Genomic DNA, 17,199 nt, shown 5'->3' with positions numbered 1-17,199 from the left:
TGATTATGAATCAATTCTAATCAGAGATGGAAATAGAAAAAAATTCCATAGTTTGGCTTTAGCCACAGTTTTCTTTTTCTCAAGCAGGTAAACGAGCTCGAGAGTATGTGCAGCATCCCACTGGCTGACAGCGATGGGTAGGCACACTAATGATCTGGGTTGGGTGGTGGTCAAGTGCTCACTTAATGGTGCACATGTGCTTTGGCCTTGTTGAAACTCTATTGCACCTCAAACACGCCACATTTCAAGAAAATTATAGGGGTCGATTTGATTGGCTGTGACTAAAATGACCACTCCCACAGCTGAGCAGCCCTCCCTCTCACAGATCCACCACCCTGCGCTAGTCTGCGAAATTACCCAAATCATACATAACTTTCCTCGTCACAATATCCTCATGATCTTCTTGGATTGACTGCCACTTTCAAGAAATACACACCCAGCCAGGAGATTCTTGTATCAAGATAATGACCCACAAACACAAGAACAAAGGAGCTCCTCAGGTGCAAGAAGTACAAGTTTTGGATTAGACAAATCCAGCATCAGACTTAAACCCTATGGAAGGATGTATTTCACATGCTAAAGACTGAAGGGTGTAAAAATTGAAGGAGGTTGTGTATATGCTGGAACACTTTAACTAAAAACTGAGCTTTGCTAAAAGAACTATTAGATATGTATGTATTAGATGCAGTAATACCTGTAAATAAATATAATGGCCTCACTGTTTCAACGCTTTGAAGGAGTAAGCACGCACACACACACAATTTGCAGTTTCAACAACTGCATGCACAGACAATCCACAAACACACTGTTCCAATAGAGGACACTTGCTCACCAGCACATAACCACACAACACACACACGCGCACACGCACACGCACACGCACACACACACACACACCATTCATTTCCCTTTCATTCAGCACAGGCACATATTGTGCTGCTGTAACACTGTAACAGACTGCACATACGCGTGCACACACATATACACACTCACACACACTCACATTCAGACACACACACACCATTTGTAACTTGTTCCCAGTTCTCCCTGCATGCACTCTCTCTCTCTCTCTCTCTCTCTCTCTCTCTCTCTCTCTCTCTCTCTCTCTCTCTCTCTCTCTCTCTCTCTCTCTCTCTCTCTCTCTCTCTCTCTCTCTCTCTCTCTCTCTCTCTCTCTCTCTCTCTCTCTCTCTCTCTCTCTCTCTCTCTCTCTCTCTCTCTCTCTCTCTCTCTCTCTCTCTCTCTCTCTCTCTCTCTCTCTCTCTCACACACACACACACGCACACACACACACACGCACACACACACACAGGCACGCACACACACACAAACACACACACAGACACTACACACAGACACACAGGCACGCACACACGCCCCTCCCCCTATCTCTGTCAGGCATACATACACGCTAACGCACGCACACGTACACACAAACACACGAACATGCATACTCCCTCCTACGCAGCACACACACGTACAGACGCTTTCTAACTCATACACGTGCGTGCACACGCACACACACACCCTTCCCCCACTCTGTCTCTCTCTCACTCACACACGCACGCACACACACACTCCACGTACATTCTATTTTTCTCTCTTTCTCTCTGACACACAAACACAAGTTCTGTGCTTCTCTTACACTCACATGCCCACACACAACCCCCCCCCCCCCCCACACACACACACTTACACACATTCATAGGCAAGCGCTCACACAAACACGAACACACTTGCACACACTGGCATGTACGCACACTGTATTCTGCTTGCTCTACCCCCTCCCTTTCTGTCTGCCTGTCTGTCTTTCACACATGCGCGCGCACACACACATGCACGCACAGCCCCCCCACACACACACACTTTCCTGCCCTCGCTCCCCTTCTCTTTTTTCATCTCTCTATCTGACACACAGCAACAGCACACACTGACATGCGCAGAAGCACAGAAGCACACACACACACGCACACACCTACACACGCACTTTTTCTCTGGACACACACGCACATGCACACACACGAATACTTTTCCACAGGCATTCTGATTGCCACTCCTTTCCTAACAACCACACTCAAGTGAAAAGATGCAGGCACACACACTCGCACGCACGCGCACGCACTGACAAACACACACGATTGTGGTGCTTGTGTTGGTGAGGAAGTCAAAGCCTTACATCATCCTTACCTCAACCACATTCCAACCTCAACTTTAGAACAAAGTCTTTTTAACCTTCAAACTGACTTCTATAAGTCAGTCAGCGAAGGTCCATCCACAAATGATAAGTCAGAGGTGCATATTGCATGCTTGCATTGGCCCAAAGCAGCATTGTATTCTTAAAATTCCACATTAAAACAAAAATCAAAATGCTATTCTCTCAACACCAAACTGAGACCAACACGCACACATACACAGAAAGATATGAGAGGCTACCCAAATTTATGAGAGGGATGGATTTATTTCAACCCATACATATCCAATCAATAATAAACACAATTTCAAACAATACCAAACATTTGCATTCAAACCATAACCTGCCATCGGACGTACTGTGCAAAAGGCTCCCCATCAAATTAATATTTGGGTTTGTTTGTTTGTTTGTTTCAGCAATGCTATAAAGGCCAACTAGAATGTCACTCAGTAGCGAATACATCTGCGCTAAACTATTAGACGGGGCGTCAACCTTAAAGTGTTCTTTACAATAATATGTTGTACCTGCCCCCACTAAACACGGCTGAATCTGAATAATATTACGTTTGTAGAATATGAGTTAAGCAGCAAAATTAACTCTGATGATCAATGAATTGGTGTCTACACCCATCCCCAATTCATATTATTTGTCATCACGTTGACAATTTGCAATCTGAATACATTGATGTTAAATATCACACTTTGGAACCACTGGAGTTTTATCACTCAAGTGCAGGAGTGGGATTATCATTTCTTGACCATTAAATTTAAAAAGATGGAGGGTGATGTCACAGACCGATTATTTATAAATCATTTCTTTTTCAGGCAACCATGTGAATAAACGACATTAATCAAACATTTAATGATCATAACAGTCTTTACAATGTGACAATCCCTTTATGCTTTGATCATCTGTCTTGGATGAACACATGATCTGTGTCGTGAAAAAGATAATGCTTGGTTTCAACTCAACAAGTAGTCATCTAACAATGTGTGGATTTTTTTTCAGCTATATGTTGTGTATGGTAATTTTGTTTTTAGATATTTCTCTGTATAGTATGTGTGGTCACATGAAAATCTCTCAGTGAAAACATCAAAATGTAATATTCCAATTAACTTAGTGAGTTTAATTCGTTCCATACAATAAGAAAAGGAAACCAGGCAGTGTACTAAACTACATTCAGAGAGTAAACACAACAGTAACTGCACCAGAACATCAAGAAAATGCCTGCAGACACAAAATAACATTTTCTTAATACAGTGAAGTCAGCAGAGCAGACAAAGCTACAATACGTGAAAAAGGAAAACAATGTAGCCATGCTGGCACATGGGCTCTGAGGCTGCATGCAGACCTCTATCTGTGTGCCACACAGCTTCGAAGTAATACAAAGTCATTACATCATTGGCCCAAGCGTGTTGACATTCGTCACCTCCAAAAAAGAACAATTCAAAATGTTTGGATCCGTGTAATTATAAGGTTGTAAAACATTAGCTGTTCTCCATTCTATGAAAATAAGCTATAGTTATTAATCTTATACTTATTAATCAGACTAGAATAACGTTTTCATTTTGACACTTCTCAACCATACTTTAATGGTCATGATGGTGATACTTGGAAAGCATAGTATTTTTTTCCAAGGTGGTTCTGAGAACTGCTGGATTTGATAATACTTTCTCACCTGGAATGTAAATCAAGCCCAGTCCACTTGTTTTGTACTGTATTTTATTTATTTTTGTTAATCTATGATACTTAATTTCAATAGTTATTAATCAAAGAGTCAATAGTATTGATAGTAATAGAGGGACCCCTTTCAAATTTAACTTCGGGCCCCATGAAGTTGTGTTTGGAAATAACCAAGTGTGAGCTCAAGCAGAAACGATTCAATGTAATTCCAAGCAATAAGCACTAGAGGGTGCTGTTGCTCAAATTCCCTCTGTGCTATGTTTTATGTAGTCCCAAGATGCTAATGTGTTTGGAATGATTTATAGCCAGTGTTCAACACTAGTCGCATTACAGTCTAGACATAACTTGCTGTATGTCGTCTCAAAATGTGTCCCTTGACACAGAAAGAAATAAAGAAAATTCTAAAGAAAGAATAGCTCTCCAGCTTGATATCTTTTCACTTGTTTTTCAACCTGATACCATATTATGAATTGATGTTTCCCCCATGTGGTACAGTTCAGTTGGGCACACCAAGATACAGTTGCGCTTGTTAATTCCTGATTAGGCTTGCATTTTACATCACAGTGATAAGGATGGATAAGATCTTCAATCAAGGCCCATGCTTTTTTCTTTTTTTACTGTAACAGACAAAATGGGCCAGGTCACTAAAAGGTGACTTAAAAAATTAACCTGTATGAAAAAAAAAAATATATAGGTAAAGCAGTATTTCACAAAATAACATGTACATGAATATAGGTGTATATACGATTACTGCTAACCAATTTTTTAATGAGATAAATGAATTTGAAATAAATTAAATAATGAATAAATAGATTTTAACAAACTTATTTTAGAGGGAAAAAAACCCAACAGCTAACAACAACTATTACTGGACTCTTGATTATGGAAATGTTGGATGGGCTGGATTTAAGAATGGAGCTAGCCATATGTGGCCCATAGTTCACCCACCTAAATGTTAGGTTCGTAGATAACATGACATCGTAGCAGCGAGAGTGTGTGTGTAATCCGCCCATGGATTAAACAAAGATAAAACACGACACTGTGCTGTGTATCCATAAACAAGATCCAATCATCCATTTTCTATAGCACTCATCCTCAATAGGGTCACACGGACTTGGAAGAGGCATTGTAATCCATATTATTTGGTTTGAGCATTTTGGAAACCCTGAAAAAAAAAATGTGCAAAAATATACAGATACCAAAATGAACCGACCCCCCACGCTCATCTTCACATAATTCTCATCTGTGTGGAACCATTCTCGCTACGATACTACCTCATCTGCGAGAGCTTCGGGTACTCCTGTAGCGAGTGTTCTTCACTCGCTCTTTGGGGAGAGCTTGCAAGATGGCGACGGCCGTCTTGGCCCAGTAGTCCACTTCTGTGAAGACCCGGAAGACCCACAGCTTCAGCTCAAAAACGCTCAGGTTGTCCGGCTAGGGATGAGAAGGCATCGTATCAGCAACTTGTTATCAATTCAACTCTTCCCAATGGTGGGAAATACCAAAGTAGCCGACTTCATGATTGTATTGTATTTCTAAGTGTTTTTTTCCTGGTACCTGTATGCGAGTACTACTTATTAGTTTTCATGACAACTTTCACTCCTTACTTTTAAAAACGGATACATATACGTAGAATTTCCAAATGACAAAATTGACCTCGTTTTTTTCCGAGTAAATATTCCTTCAAGTTTCTTTCAGTGTTCAGTGAGAGTACTTTTGCCGCCTCTGACCCATTCATTAGGTGTCAGTGTTACCATCCATTGGGGCTTACCTCCAAGCTGTCATTCAAACTCGGGGTCACCACCGCCGGACCCCCCACAGCTTTAACAAGTTCTCCAGTGATGTTTATGAGAAGCCATAGCCTCTCCTTCACCATTTTCCTCAGGGTTTCATACTCCCCTGTCCCATTGCCCAGCTCCCCATCTTCTTTGGCGATAGCTTGCTCCATCAAGGCTCGACACTGGAGCAGGGCCGTGTGCAAGCGCCACAGCTTGTCCGGGGTGTCCAGCTGGGAGGAAGGAGGAGGGACGGACACCAAACGACTATCCTCTATGACATCTGCGCTGAGGCTCTCCCTCTTGCTCTTTATAGGGAACAATTGCACGAAAACAAAGTAAAGACAAAAATTGACAAAATGATAGAGATGAATGCTTTCAAGTCGGTTCTAACCATACGCAGTACTCGCAATAAATGTGAACGTCGATTGCGATTGAATGGCGACCCGCCTCTCAAACAAAGTCCAGCTCACTCATTATCCAACTGAGGATGAAAAGTATTGCTTTACGGATTATGATGGATAAACAGGTGAAGTGACTGAATCCTATTTTACACATTCTATCTTCATTCCCGTGCTGTAGCACAATGTCCAATTAAATGCTTGAAATGAGCTGTGACATAAAACTCAAATTACACCGATGAGGATGTGTAATGTTTGCTCTTCTCAAGCAGTTGTATAGTTTTCCACAAACAAATGATTGTTGAATTAATAAAGCCCTGTCAGTAAAAACAAAGATTTACCTTTATCAGCATGTAAATGGTGCAACGTCACAGTAGTTTTGTAACAAACCACAACACATTTTTACTTGCATACAAATTTACATTTTGTCACTGTCATTGGAAAAGATTTTTGTCATAAACCGAGTACATGCTTTGGATCTAGACTCGCCATGTTATAGCCACCTTTATTGCACTTTGTGGTAACTTCATGATTGCTTTTAAAATGTATCCTATTTCACAGATAAAAGCAGAAAACAAATAATAAGGGTCATATGAGGTCTGGAGAATACCAGAGAAAGTTTTGTGCCAAACCACTCCTTCGCTCACAAGCCAGATGCGTGAATAGCGGGTATGAGCAAGAAATTGCCTGAGGATAAACTAATTGCGAAAAGAAAAAAAAAACGTGTAGATTGCAGGTGAAGGCGTTCATTCCGAGGCATTGGTGAAATTCTACAGGGGAAAAGACCCACACACACATTTCTTAAAGCTTCAACATATCCGGTTCACAAGAAACTCTTTATCTCTCCTTAACATGCATCCTTGTCATGGCTACACTTTAAGAAGTAGCAGTTCAAGTTCAACCGAAGTTGAGAAACAGAATGTTTGCGTAGGAGGGCATCAATATACTGACATTAGTTGAAAGGATGAATTGAGTTCACTCGTAGTGAGCCTGTTGGGGCAACACCAGAGCATGCCCAGGGCATATACAAGAAATAACCACCTGCTAAGGACATGACCACTAGAGGTCCCTAAGTGCAATTAAGAGGCAACAGAACCTTGAGCCCTTTCTTTCTTCTTCTTTTTTTTACTATTGAGGAAAAACTCAAGACAGGGTTTGTCTTTATTTGAGCTATTGTTATGTATCGAATTGATCTTATTTTATTATTATTATTTTTTTAAATCTGCCACAACAGTAAATGCACTGTACCGGTTTATCTCATATTACTTTATGTAGTCCTAGATGCTTAGTGCATTATCATTTGAAATGTTTTGCAAATCAACTCCATTCAACGCTTGTATTTTTCTTTATTACAGTCATTATAACCCCTTAACAATGAATGGTCGATAAACTATATTCTTGGCAAAAATAGAGAGTTCCAAACTGAGAGGGCCCCATGCATGGAGGCGTGGGCCCGGCTCTGGACAGCACACACAAGCACGTTAAATGTCTTCATTTTCCATTAAGCCCTGCTCTCTTCCTCGCACACTCGATGGAAAGTGGGGGCTAATATAAGCTCTCACTCGTACTCACGTAAAGTTCCAGTAGGTTGGAGACCTCCAAAAGCAAAAGTTCGGCTATAGCAGCCGCTCGGGCCGCTGTTGTCCTGCCTTGATCTGGCTGTCCGATCACGCCGCTCCGCCGGTCTGCCATATCGGACCTCCGCAAAGCTCCGGTAGACGTAAGCGCTCGATCCCACGAGGAAAGACTGAATGACGCCTAGATCACCCCGGCAACGGATTCACGGTCATTTCCAAGTGACTTCAGCCTTGCTCGAAACTTCTCTTAGTTTCAAACTCCCAAGTGCCTCTTGTATGTTTGGGGGGAAGCCAGCAACACGTTTCCGACTCGCTCCGTGCTCTACTGCGGGAACTCTCCGCCCATTCCCCAGGAACCTGATGCCAGCACCGAGGAATTTGGAAGGATGAGCGGGGGCGGAGAGCGGAGCTGGAGGGGAAGACGCAGCTCACTCCACAAAGCTTTTATTTATAAACTTTTTGCTAATTTACCGGTGCTGACATAGACTGTTCAAATGGTCTAAATAAAAGTATGTTGTTACCAGGTCTTTATTTGTAAGGGGTGTGTATTTGTTATATTCCAGACAAAAAAGTAAAATAAGAATAGTGGAAGCCGAGAGCAATAACGATACAGCATATCAATAAGATCCATATTTAATGTCTCTTACAAGATTAATTTATGTGTATGTATTGTGATGTCTATATATAGTTAAATGTGAAGTCAATTGCTATGTGTTGCTGGGTAGAAGAAGGGTTTTTTCATATATTTGCTATATTTATGACTTCACTGCTGGCTGTCGGTTAGTGATAGACTCGGCCGCGTTCCGATTTAGTCCGTCAACGCGCTGGTGGGAATAAAATCCGTCGTAAACTGAAGACCCCCTGTGCAGTAGGTTTTATGTGATGTTGCGACATAAGCAATACTAAGCACACACTGTAGATGTCAGTCAAGGCATCTTGAACGTAAACAACTGTAGAACAAGAAATTAGCCGCTAACATCCTAGCATATGTTACATCGATTGAAGAAATGGCGACGATCGCAGCTGTTTATACCCAATCGATTTGATATTTACCCCTATAATACTAAATGTAATCCAAGGAGAGACGCTCCGTCCATCATATAACGAATTGGTTTAGACATGAACGCTCTTGTTGGATACAGCGGCTCATCAGAGTCCGACAGTGATGGAGACTCAGAGAATGTAAACCGTGAACAAGGAGGGTAAGTTAAGACATACAAATGTATGGATGCGATATTTTGTGTTTTGGCCATTGGATAGCTGTTAATTGACATACGTGCTGCGCACATTGCCTCCGCGTGTAGATCACTTAATTTCTACTGAATAATGCGGCTTTTCTTCTCTGCACCTATCTGACCAAATAGCACGAGAACGGATCTCATGGATGGGGACCCACCGGACAAGAAGACCCGTAACTTCTTGCTGGAGACTGGTTCTGCCACCAGTGAGTCGGATGAATCTGATCACGGTGACCCGGAGCCTTACAAGTCAATCAATTCAAGTAGAAGTCGGACCAGCTTGCCTACTGCCTCCTCCACGACCAGCCCTCACAAACTGCCGCCTCCTAGTCTGCAAGGCTGTTCAGAAAGTAGCGTGTTTGCCAACCCCTTCAAAGCTCAGGCCGAGCGGAAGCTCAGTGCCTTGCAGAAACATGTCCCGCTCACAATGCAGGCCAAGCCCTCTCAGATTGGAGGGAAGAGGATATGCGTTTCCTACAGGAAAAGTGGAAGATGTAGATTTGGCATCAAGTGCAAATTTGCACATGATAGTGACCTCCAGACTGCAGTAATTCCCAATGACTCTCATGATGAGGGGGAAGTTGGGTCACGCACAGGCAGCTCCCGTAAACCCCCGAAACAGGCCGTGCAGGATGAATCAGAAGGCCAGTGGGTGAAGAAGCGGAGGATTGGTGTAAGCGACACGCTGATGCCTCCGAAGAAAGCCATGAAGCAGTACAAGATGCTGAGGAGCAAGGAACGCCACAACATGTAATGATCATGTAAACATTAGCTGTCACACTGGTTATAAGTAGCTAATTCTCATCTGGACAACTAATAAAACAATGAATTTGTTGTTAAGACATTTATTTACAGCCTACAAATGAAGAGCTGGTTTATCTGCTTCAACAGCATCCTGACCACAAAGTCCAAACTGAAAACAATCTGTACAGGTTGTCACTTCAGCTGAAATCCTTGAGCGATGAAAGACGGATTAATTTACGGGATTTACAAGAACAGTCAATTTTCACGTTACATAAATAAACATTCCGGTTTTAATCCTGACAAAAGACTGTTATAGACATAACAAGATGTTTAACAATTAATGATCCAGTTGTTAAAACTAAGTTCATCTTAAACTCATGTGTTAGTGGCAGCTCAATAGTCATTATATATATCGTGGACTTAATAAATAAACATGGCTTAATTAACACTTAGTCAAACCTGTTCGGTTGTTAGATTTCTACAGTGTGTTTTGGGTGTCATTTAATTCTCAAGCTTGTATGTGAGAGGACGCATACCGGATGTTATGTTGTGACGCCACTTACTTAAAATTACGCCATCATAGTGCCTATTCATAGTAAGCGTTACAACACTCAATTAGCATACTCACATAAAAAGCTTACAGGAATACTATGTACAAAGTTACACACGGATTTATGGTTCCCTGATATACTATTCTATTAAAAAGCTAACAAATATGACTATTAGTGATCCGACATAAATCTTTTAACTTTGCATGACAGTATTGTTGTAGGTGACATCATGTGGCTACTTTAGTTTGCGTGCACCCTCCTCATTTCAAATGGTGATCCGCGGCACGTCTGCTGCAGTGCTGTTGGACAGGACGTCCCCTTGGTCCATTTGTTCCCAAGCGACGGTGCTCGCCCCCACCCCCTCTGTTGAATGGAAGGAGTGTACTGGTGGAGAGGCCAGCACAGGATTGTTCCCGTCGGACGCCACATGGGGCCGGGATGGAGATGGGAGCGGTGGGCCGGAGGTGGTCGTCTGCAGGGTGGTAAGATGCTGAGAGGTGGCAAGGACTGGGATCTGCTGCATGGCAGTCTGGGGCTGGCTGACAGGCTGGAAGGTCATTTGAACGATTTGCCCTTGGCTCTGTTGCTGGGAGGGGTAGGGCTGAAGAGGCTGGAGTTGAGGTTGGCTCTGAGCCACCACCGTCGGGGAGTGCAGGGTGAGTTGCGGGGGTTGTTGAACAAACTGGACGGGCATCTGGAGCTGGAGTTGAGTCTGTTGCTGGTGATCGGCAGGCGACGGGGGATCGATGGGGGAAAGAGCAATCGTCACCGGCACTTGCATGGTGTGGAGTGCCTGCTCTTGTCCCAGGAGAACCACCTGGTGACTGACCTGCGGGGTCATGTGACCTACCTGAGCCACTTGAGACCCGACGTGTCCTTCCTGGCCCAGCGGCTGGACCTGCCCCTCCTGGCCGCCTCGGACCATTTCCAGGCCGCCGCATGCCGCTTCTGCTTGCGCGGGATTTACCGGCAGCTCCAGCATGGACGCGGGGGTCGTGATGAGGGCGCCGGCGTTGGCTGCGAGCGCCTCGGCTATGAGTACCTCTGGGTGACTCTTGGCTTTGTGGGCCACCACACAATCCTTTTTCTCAAACTTCTTCCCGCAAATGGAGCAGGAAAATTGATAGCTGGCGTCGGCGTCGTGCTTCTTCATGTGCCAGTTGAGGGATGCCTTCTGGCGACAGGTGAAGCCACAGATCTCACACCTATTGGGCACAAGAACATGCTCCAGTCAACACGTCGGAGAAATGATGTGATTCACATGCATGCAATTTGTGGAAATGACGGAGGCACTCACTGGAGGGGCTTCTCTCCTGTGTGGATCATGCGATGCACAGCCAGATTGTGGGAACTCTTGAAGGCACGAGCACAGAACTCACAGATGTAGTCTCTCTGGTCTAAAAAATGACAAAGAAACATCAACGGCAAGACAAATAAATATCATCCACATTTCACCACCAAATGAGTACCTGTATGGTGTTTGGCATGACGAAGTAGCTGCTTCTGAAGTCGGAAAAGTCTTCCACAAGAAGGATGAGGGCACACGTACTTCTTTTTGAGCAGGTGCTGGTACTTGATATGGTGCTGGTGCAAAACAGAGCCAACACAACAGCTGGAAGGTTACATAACCGGTATTTGCATAAATCTGAATGGCCCAAAGTCACTGCCACTAACCTATGCTAAGCCTGTAGCAACGTCATCATGACAGTAAATATTTCTATATAATACATACATTTAAACAATAAAAAATGATAAATCGACAGTAATGACAAGACATTCAGAGCAACAGGTAAATTGTAACTACCTGTAGGTAGCGAGGGTGAGCCAGGACGGTGCCACATCCTTCGATTTCACATCGGACGTACTGCACTGGAGGCTTCTTTCTGGATAGGAAATGTCATCAATGTCATCAGAGCTGAGCATACTCAAAGCTAACTCCAAGTATTAACTGATAAATAGTGAAAGTAATGAGGTGGGGGGGGGGGGGGGGCTTAAATGTGCAACCTTTGTAATGACCGTAACATACCTTCTTTTGGGCAGCCGAGGTGTTTTATCATCTTTTTTCCGTCGGCCCCTCCTATATAGATGTAGAGCAAAGTTTGGAAGTTACAATTCCAAGAATGAATGCAATTTAACAAGCTACTTTATATCTTACTTCCTCGGCCCATCTGGGTCGTCCGTTAATTCGTCTTCAAGCTTCACTTCCGTCTCTGGGTTCTCTAAGTTTTCAGAGCCCTCCATTATTATTTCTTCCGCCTCCTCTTTCTTGGGCGCTTTCTCTTTTTCTTTCTTGTCCTTCTGTCTCTGAAGCACTCGGCGCTTTGGCTTGGGCGCATCGCTGAACAAATGAGACACCACAGAGTCAAAACTGAACATTGTCAGTAAAAACATCAATTGCATTATTTTGCAGCACGTACACAACTCTTTCCGACTTGGGGTCATAGCTCTGGTCATTTAGATCGTCTCTAAAGGGAACATCTTCGTCACTGCTTATAATCTCTTCCCCGTCTGCTTCACTAAAAAAAAACGATATATATAAATAAAACACACACAACATTATGAACGATATGGATATTTCAGTCCAAGTGTTGCACTTGGGTCACGTTTACCCCTGAGGCTGTGAGACTGAAGGTGCGTTCAAGTCATTTGTGTCACCCTGACGTTGAGGGTCCTCCTTCTCTGCAAACTGACCACTGACACCTTCGCTCTTCTCGCCTCCATTTTTTCTGAAAAGGGAGCAAAAACGCAGCAGCTCAATAATGAGATATGTCGCCGTCATCACACAATTCAAGTACTCAAAGTACATGCAAATGTACACAACAGGAGGTACACTTGAAATTTAATACAACAGCCCCCCTCCCAAAAAAAACAAAGCCGTTTAAAAATATAACAGTTCGCGGTGGTGTACAACTGCACTATATTGTACAGATTGTATTGTATAAAACCATGACCATTTCTAAATACGGTAAGATAAACGTAAACAGCTTTCAGAACGACGTAGCACAATTCTCTGAATCTCCAGTCAACCGACATGACAGATTTTAGTATGATACCTGAAACTACATCTTGTAATGGAAATCAAGTTGCTAATCTATGCAAAAAGCAGAATACTTCAAAAGTCCTACTCACATTCTGCTCATTCATCATATTTGTAAAGACAAAAAGCTTTCCCAGCGAAATCAACTTGAGGAACCTACGTTCTGTCAATCTGAACTCATTTTAAGGAGCAAAATAAACTTACATGTCATACTTTTCTTTAACGTTCGCCTCCCCTGAAGCGGCTAAGAAACAAGAAGAGAAGGCATCAGTAAATACAACCCAAATCCACCGTCTTTAAAAAACACTAATTCTTTTCCCGGTGCATTTCATTATTTTCCGTTTGTTGAGTCTGTCAACGCCCGTGTCATATTTGGAGTAGCAATCAGCTTAAGGTTGCCGTAAGCTCGCATTGACGCCAACAGGTTGCTCACCAGCTTGATTCTCTATTCCGAGCTCGGTTTTGCACACTGGCTTGGCAGAGCAGCGGACGGCCCTGCCGGATGGAGGCTTGGCACGACTCTGGGCTGGAGAAAGCCTGGAGACAGGAGCTGGGGAGGAGGAACCATTCAATATTATTTTCATGCCTAGCATGATACTCTCCTATACACTAAAAATTAAGGTGACATTTCAGGATGAATCTAAAATGATCTTTTAGGATGAACTTACCTTGTCTAACAAACATTTGAACGTATCAGAATCAGCTTTATTGGCCAAGTTTGTGCATGCCAAACAAATAATTTGACTGCAATAAAGCTTTAGAGAGACTGGAAGAGTCTTTGAAATTGTATTGAGGTTGTGTTTTTTGCCATTCAGCTCCTCATTACAGAAAAGCATGGACATGAACATAAAGACTAAATAGTAAATTCTAGTTGAATCCTGAAATTTCACCTCAAAGCTGAATCTGCCGACATTTTTCGAGTCAAGTAAAAAAATCATTTTAAAAAACTGATTTTGTGTCAAATGAATGCAAAGGTTACAACGAATTCAATTACCTTCAGCATTAGTGGCGGCTTTCTTGGGTTCCTCTGCAGAGCTACATGAAGAACAGAAGATGCTGTCAACTAATTGTTGTGGCGACTCACAGACATTCACCAGGAACAGGGAGAGGTTAAGTAAAAAATATTCTTTATAATGTGTTCGATACACCAAAACATGGCACGTGGTTACCATCAGGCAGTGATGGAAAATGAACCTCTAAATCTGCTTCACGAACCAGTGTTGTAGATGGTACTCTCTGTTCAACAGCGGGCTGAATGTACACAGACTTGTCACACCTTGATAACAACTGGTTCATGAAGTAATTTGAAGCTTCACTTTCTCATCACTACTATCAGGTAGCTGTCACAGCAACCTTCGGCCTTGCTTGTCCACATTGTTGCCAGCACGGATGCAGAGAAATTCCTGACCCACCCTTCCTGCTCTAATTTGGCACTGTTGATGATTATCCGATAAATAATTAATTTGCTATTTCTTGGAATGTGGGGGGGTCGTAGTGACCCACAAGGGAGAACCATTCACCACGAATCTGTACCTTTAAGGGAGGGGAAGGACGACATGTTTCTTGGGTTTTCAAAGGAATTATAGACATGAAAGCGTGAAATACAGTCACTTGCTGCGTGCTGTGTAAACAATCAATTTAGTGTATTGAGTTAATGGGACGAAGATCGCCTTTATCTCATTATTTACCGAATTTCCAGGTAAGTTCCGCCCTGCCCTCCCCATGCAGAGAAGGGATCGCAATGTATGCTGAAGGAGCGTTGTAGACGCTAAACGGTGTTTAAGGGTACCTTAGTAATTCCAAACATGTCCTGATTAATAATGGTGGTCAAACTTACTCTCCGCCTGGCGGGCTGTCACCTGCGACGCCATCACCAGCTTCCACCGACCCCGAAGAGTCACCGTTTTTCCTCCGACGAGAGTTGCAAACTTTCCTCCGCTTGCTGGTCCCAGCGTCCAGGCTGTCCTCGTCTTCGTCCTCTTCACTTTTGTTGTCCTTAAGCCAGGCCGGGACAGCCCTCGTCGAGCGGTCCCGTAATACCCTTCCAGAGCCTTGCGTAGCTCCATTGACGGCCGCTTGTGTAGCGGGGTCGCCGGATCTCGTGCGGGTGGTTCCCCGATCCCTGAGCCCTCGCCGCGGGGTGACAGCCGCACTAGCGGCCGGGGTCTCCTCTGCGGCCTTGTGCTCCACCAGCTCTCTGCCTTTATTTACATCCTCAATTCGGTCGTTCGTCGCTTCCATCACCAAGAACGCTCTCAGTCCGTCTTCAGTTCCACAGAAAGTCCAAAGGGTTTACTTGTAAAAGGAGGAATAGCGCACATCTAGTATCGAGACATTTTGATGTCGGGAGGCCTTTATCCGACTGTGGGGCATTTTCTGCAAATGCGCCAGGCTCATCGCAAATTATACACATCGATTTATTGATGGCAAAATGAAAAGTTTCTCAATTATCTATTCAGAAATAACCCGATATAACCTTAAAGAAGCAGCCACCGTTTTGGCGTTCTTAAAGCTATAGTAAACCTACTTTCTTCGAGCGGCCCTGGAGCGCGACCATTTTGTGCGCTTTGTTGCGTCTCCTTTAAGCCAAATACAAACCAAGGGGGAAAGTTAAGGAGAGCCGCTGCGCTTTAGCAGCAACACAAATCACCTGGATTCAGTTGCTCTGTTTAACACTGGCCCGCAGTCCGATGGTGCCAATTATAGATCTGCGAAAAACAGCAGCACCCGTGAAGGCCGTAGAGCATGGTGGGAATTGGAGTTCACATTGTGTCAACAGTAATTCATTTTCCTGCCCTTTGAACAGATTTTCATTTTTTTTGTAATTATTCTTCCAATGTTTATATGAATGTTATATTTAATAATGAACGTTGTCAAGACGCAATAAAAGGATACATTATACATGCGTGTCATTACTGTATTTTGTTTAGCAATATTGTGTTGAATTTTCCTTTAAAATACTTGTTCCCCTACGATACTATCAACGATAATATCCGTGGAGCCAAAATGGCTGACGATAACAACCTGCACCAATTTTGCGCCTATCAAAATAACAGTTGCTACAGTTTTGTCTAGTGGCCACTAGATGGCGTCACTGACTATCAAATCTGTCTGCTGGCCAAGTTCATGTCATGCGCATCCGTGGCAAAAATACAAGCACATACTTTGGTAAAAGCATACGTATTGGGAAAAAGAACTTTGGTAAAAGTAGAAGTAGGGCTATTGATTCAACTGTGGTACATCAGTAAAATAAACAAATAACTAGACAACAGACTCTGAAATGTATCCTACTTTATTGGCTTACTGACTGGGAATCAAACTGGTGCTGTATAAAAGGCAACATGTACCATGTTTGCTTTTTAGCCTCCGATCTCATTGTTTGGGTAAAAGAAAAAAAACCCGAAATGCATTCTGAATGACCTGCAGCTTTTTTGATACTCTTTTGAAAGCATTTGAAAAATCAAGTCTCCTGGAGCATGGACAAGCTTCTAGTCTGCTTGGAGAAAGACAGTGACTTCTATATACTAACAGCAACAATAAAGCTCCACTATCTAATGATGTCATTTGCAGCTAACTTCTCTTCCTCAATAAAAATCTTTTTATTATTATTATTATCAGTGTGTCATCGCCCATTCAGGTTAGAAAAAAAAAGCCAGTTGGACAAAATGAGGATGACACACAAGGTAACAAGGTCATCTGACAAACAAAACCTAACCAAAGTAACAAAGTATTGGTACTTCAATTCTGTCCACCACTGCCCAAGTTTATAAAAGTAAGTTGGAAAATGTCTTAAAACATTATACTGTATAATATATTGTGTTATTTGTATATTATATTGCTGTCTCGCGCTTTAAATTTGTTTTCTTGTGGGTTCCCATATTAACACAAGACTGTGTAGTGTCAGCTGACAGATGGTGACAAAGTTAAAGAACGTTTTGCATAATTTGCTGTATTTCTGTTCTCAAATCCTCCCTGCACTCTTTGGTGGGGGCGGCATGTTTCT

The 17,199-nt window shown here is 43.1% G+C and overlaps 2 protein-coding genes across 4 annotated transcripts; one reads left to right on the top strand and one right to left on the bottom strand.

Moving 5' to 3' along the window:
• Positions 1-2,437: 2,437 nt before the first annotated feature.
• Positions 2,438-15,858, bottom strand: zfp91 (ZFP91 zinc finger protein, atypical E3 ubiquitin ligase). Of its 3 annotated transcripts, XM_061273979.1 has the most exons (15): positions 15,034-15,858; positions 14,191-14,231; positions 13,630-13,746; positions 13,401-13,440; positions 12,769-12,885; positions 12,577-12,675; positions 12,315-12,497; positions 12,186-12,236; positions 11,964-12,042; positions 11,629-11,743; positions 11,457-11,556; positions 7,622-11,364; positions 5,645-5,956; positions 5,148-5,307; positions 2,438-4,490 (listed from the first exon to the last, which is right to left on the bottom strand). In XM_061273979.1, the coding sequence occupies exons 1-12, from the start codon at positions 15,435-15,437 to the stop codon at positions 10,425-10,427; spliced, it is 2,286 nt and encodes a 761-aa protein (XP_061129963.1). In that variant the 5' UTR covers positions 15,438-15,858; the 3' UTR covers positions 2,438-4,490; positions 5,148-5,307; positions 5,645-5,956; positions 7,622-10,424. The 3 variants fall into 3 exon arrangements, with proteins under 3 accessions (XP_061129963.1, XP_061129962.1, XP_061129964.1); XM_061273978.1 differs by having other exon boundaries at positions 2,438-5,307; XM_061273980.1 differs by having other exon boundaries at positions 2,438-5,307; positions 9,023-11,364.
• si:ch211-113e8.11 (uncharacterized) lies at positions 8,686-9,698 on the top strand. The gene is made up of 2 exons (XM_061273982.1): positions 8,686-8,828; positions 8,991-9,698. Exons 1-2 carry the CDS (start codon positions 8,746-8,748, stop codon positions 9,616-9,618), a joined length of 711 nt encoding a protein of 236 aa, XP_061129966.1. The 5' UTR covers positions 8,686-8,745; the 3' UTR covers positions 9,619-9,698.
• Positions 15,859-17,199: the final 1,341 nt, after the last annotated feature.

Source organism: Syngnathus typhle, linkage group LG3 (assembly GCF_033458585.1).
Source record: "Syngnathus typhle isolate RoL2023-S1 ecotype Sweden linkage group LG3, RoL_Styp_1.0, whole genome shotgun sequence".
In the NCBI taxonomy this organism is placed as follows: Eukaryota; Metazoa; Chordata; class Actinopteri; order Syngnathiformes; family Syngnathidae; genus Syngnathus; species Syngnathus typhle.
The sequence above is the reverse complement of the archived record's forward strand: the minus strand, read 5'-3'. Positions and strand labels throughout refer to the sequence as shown.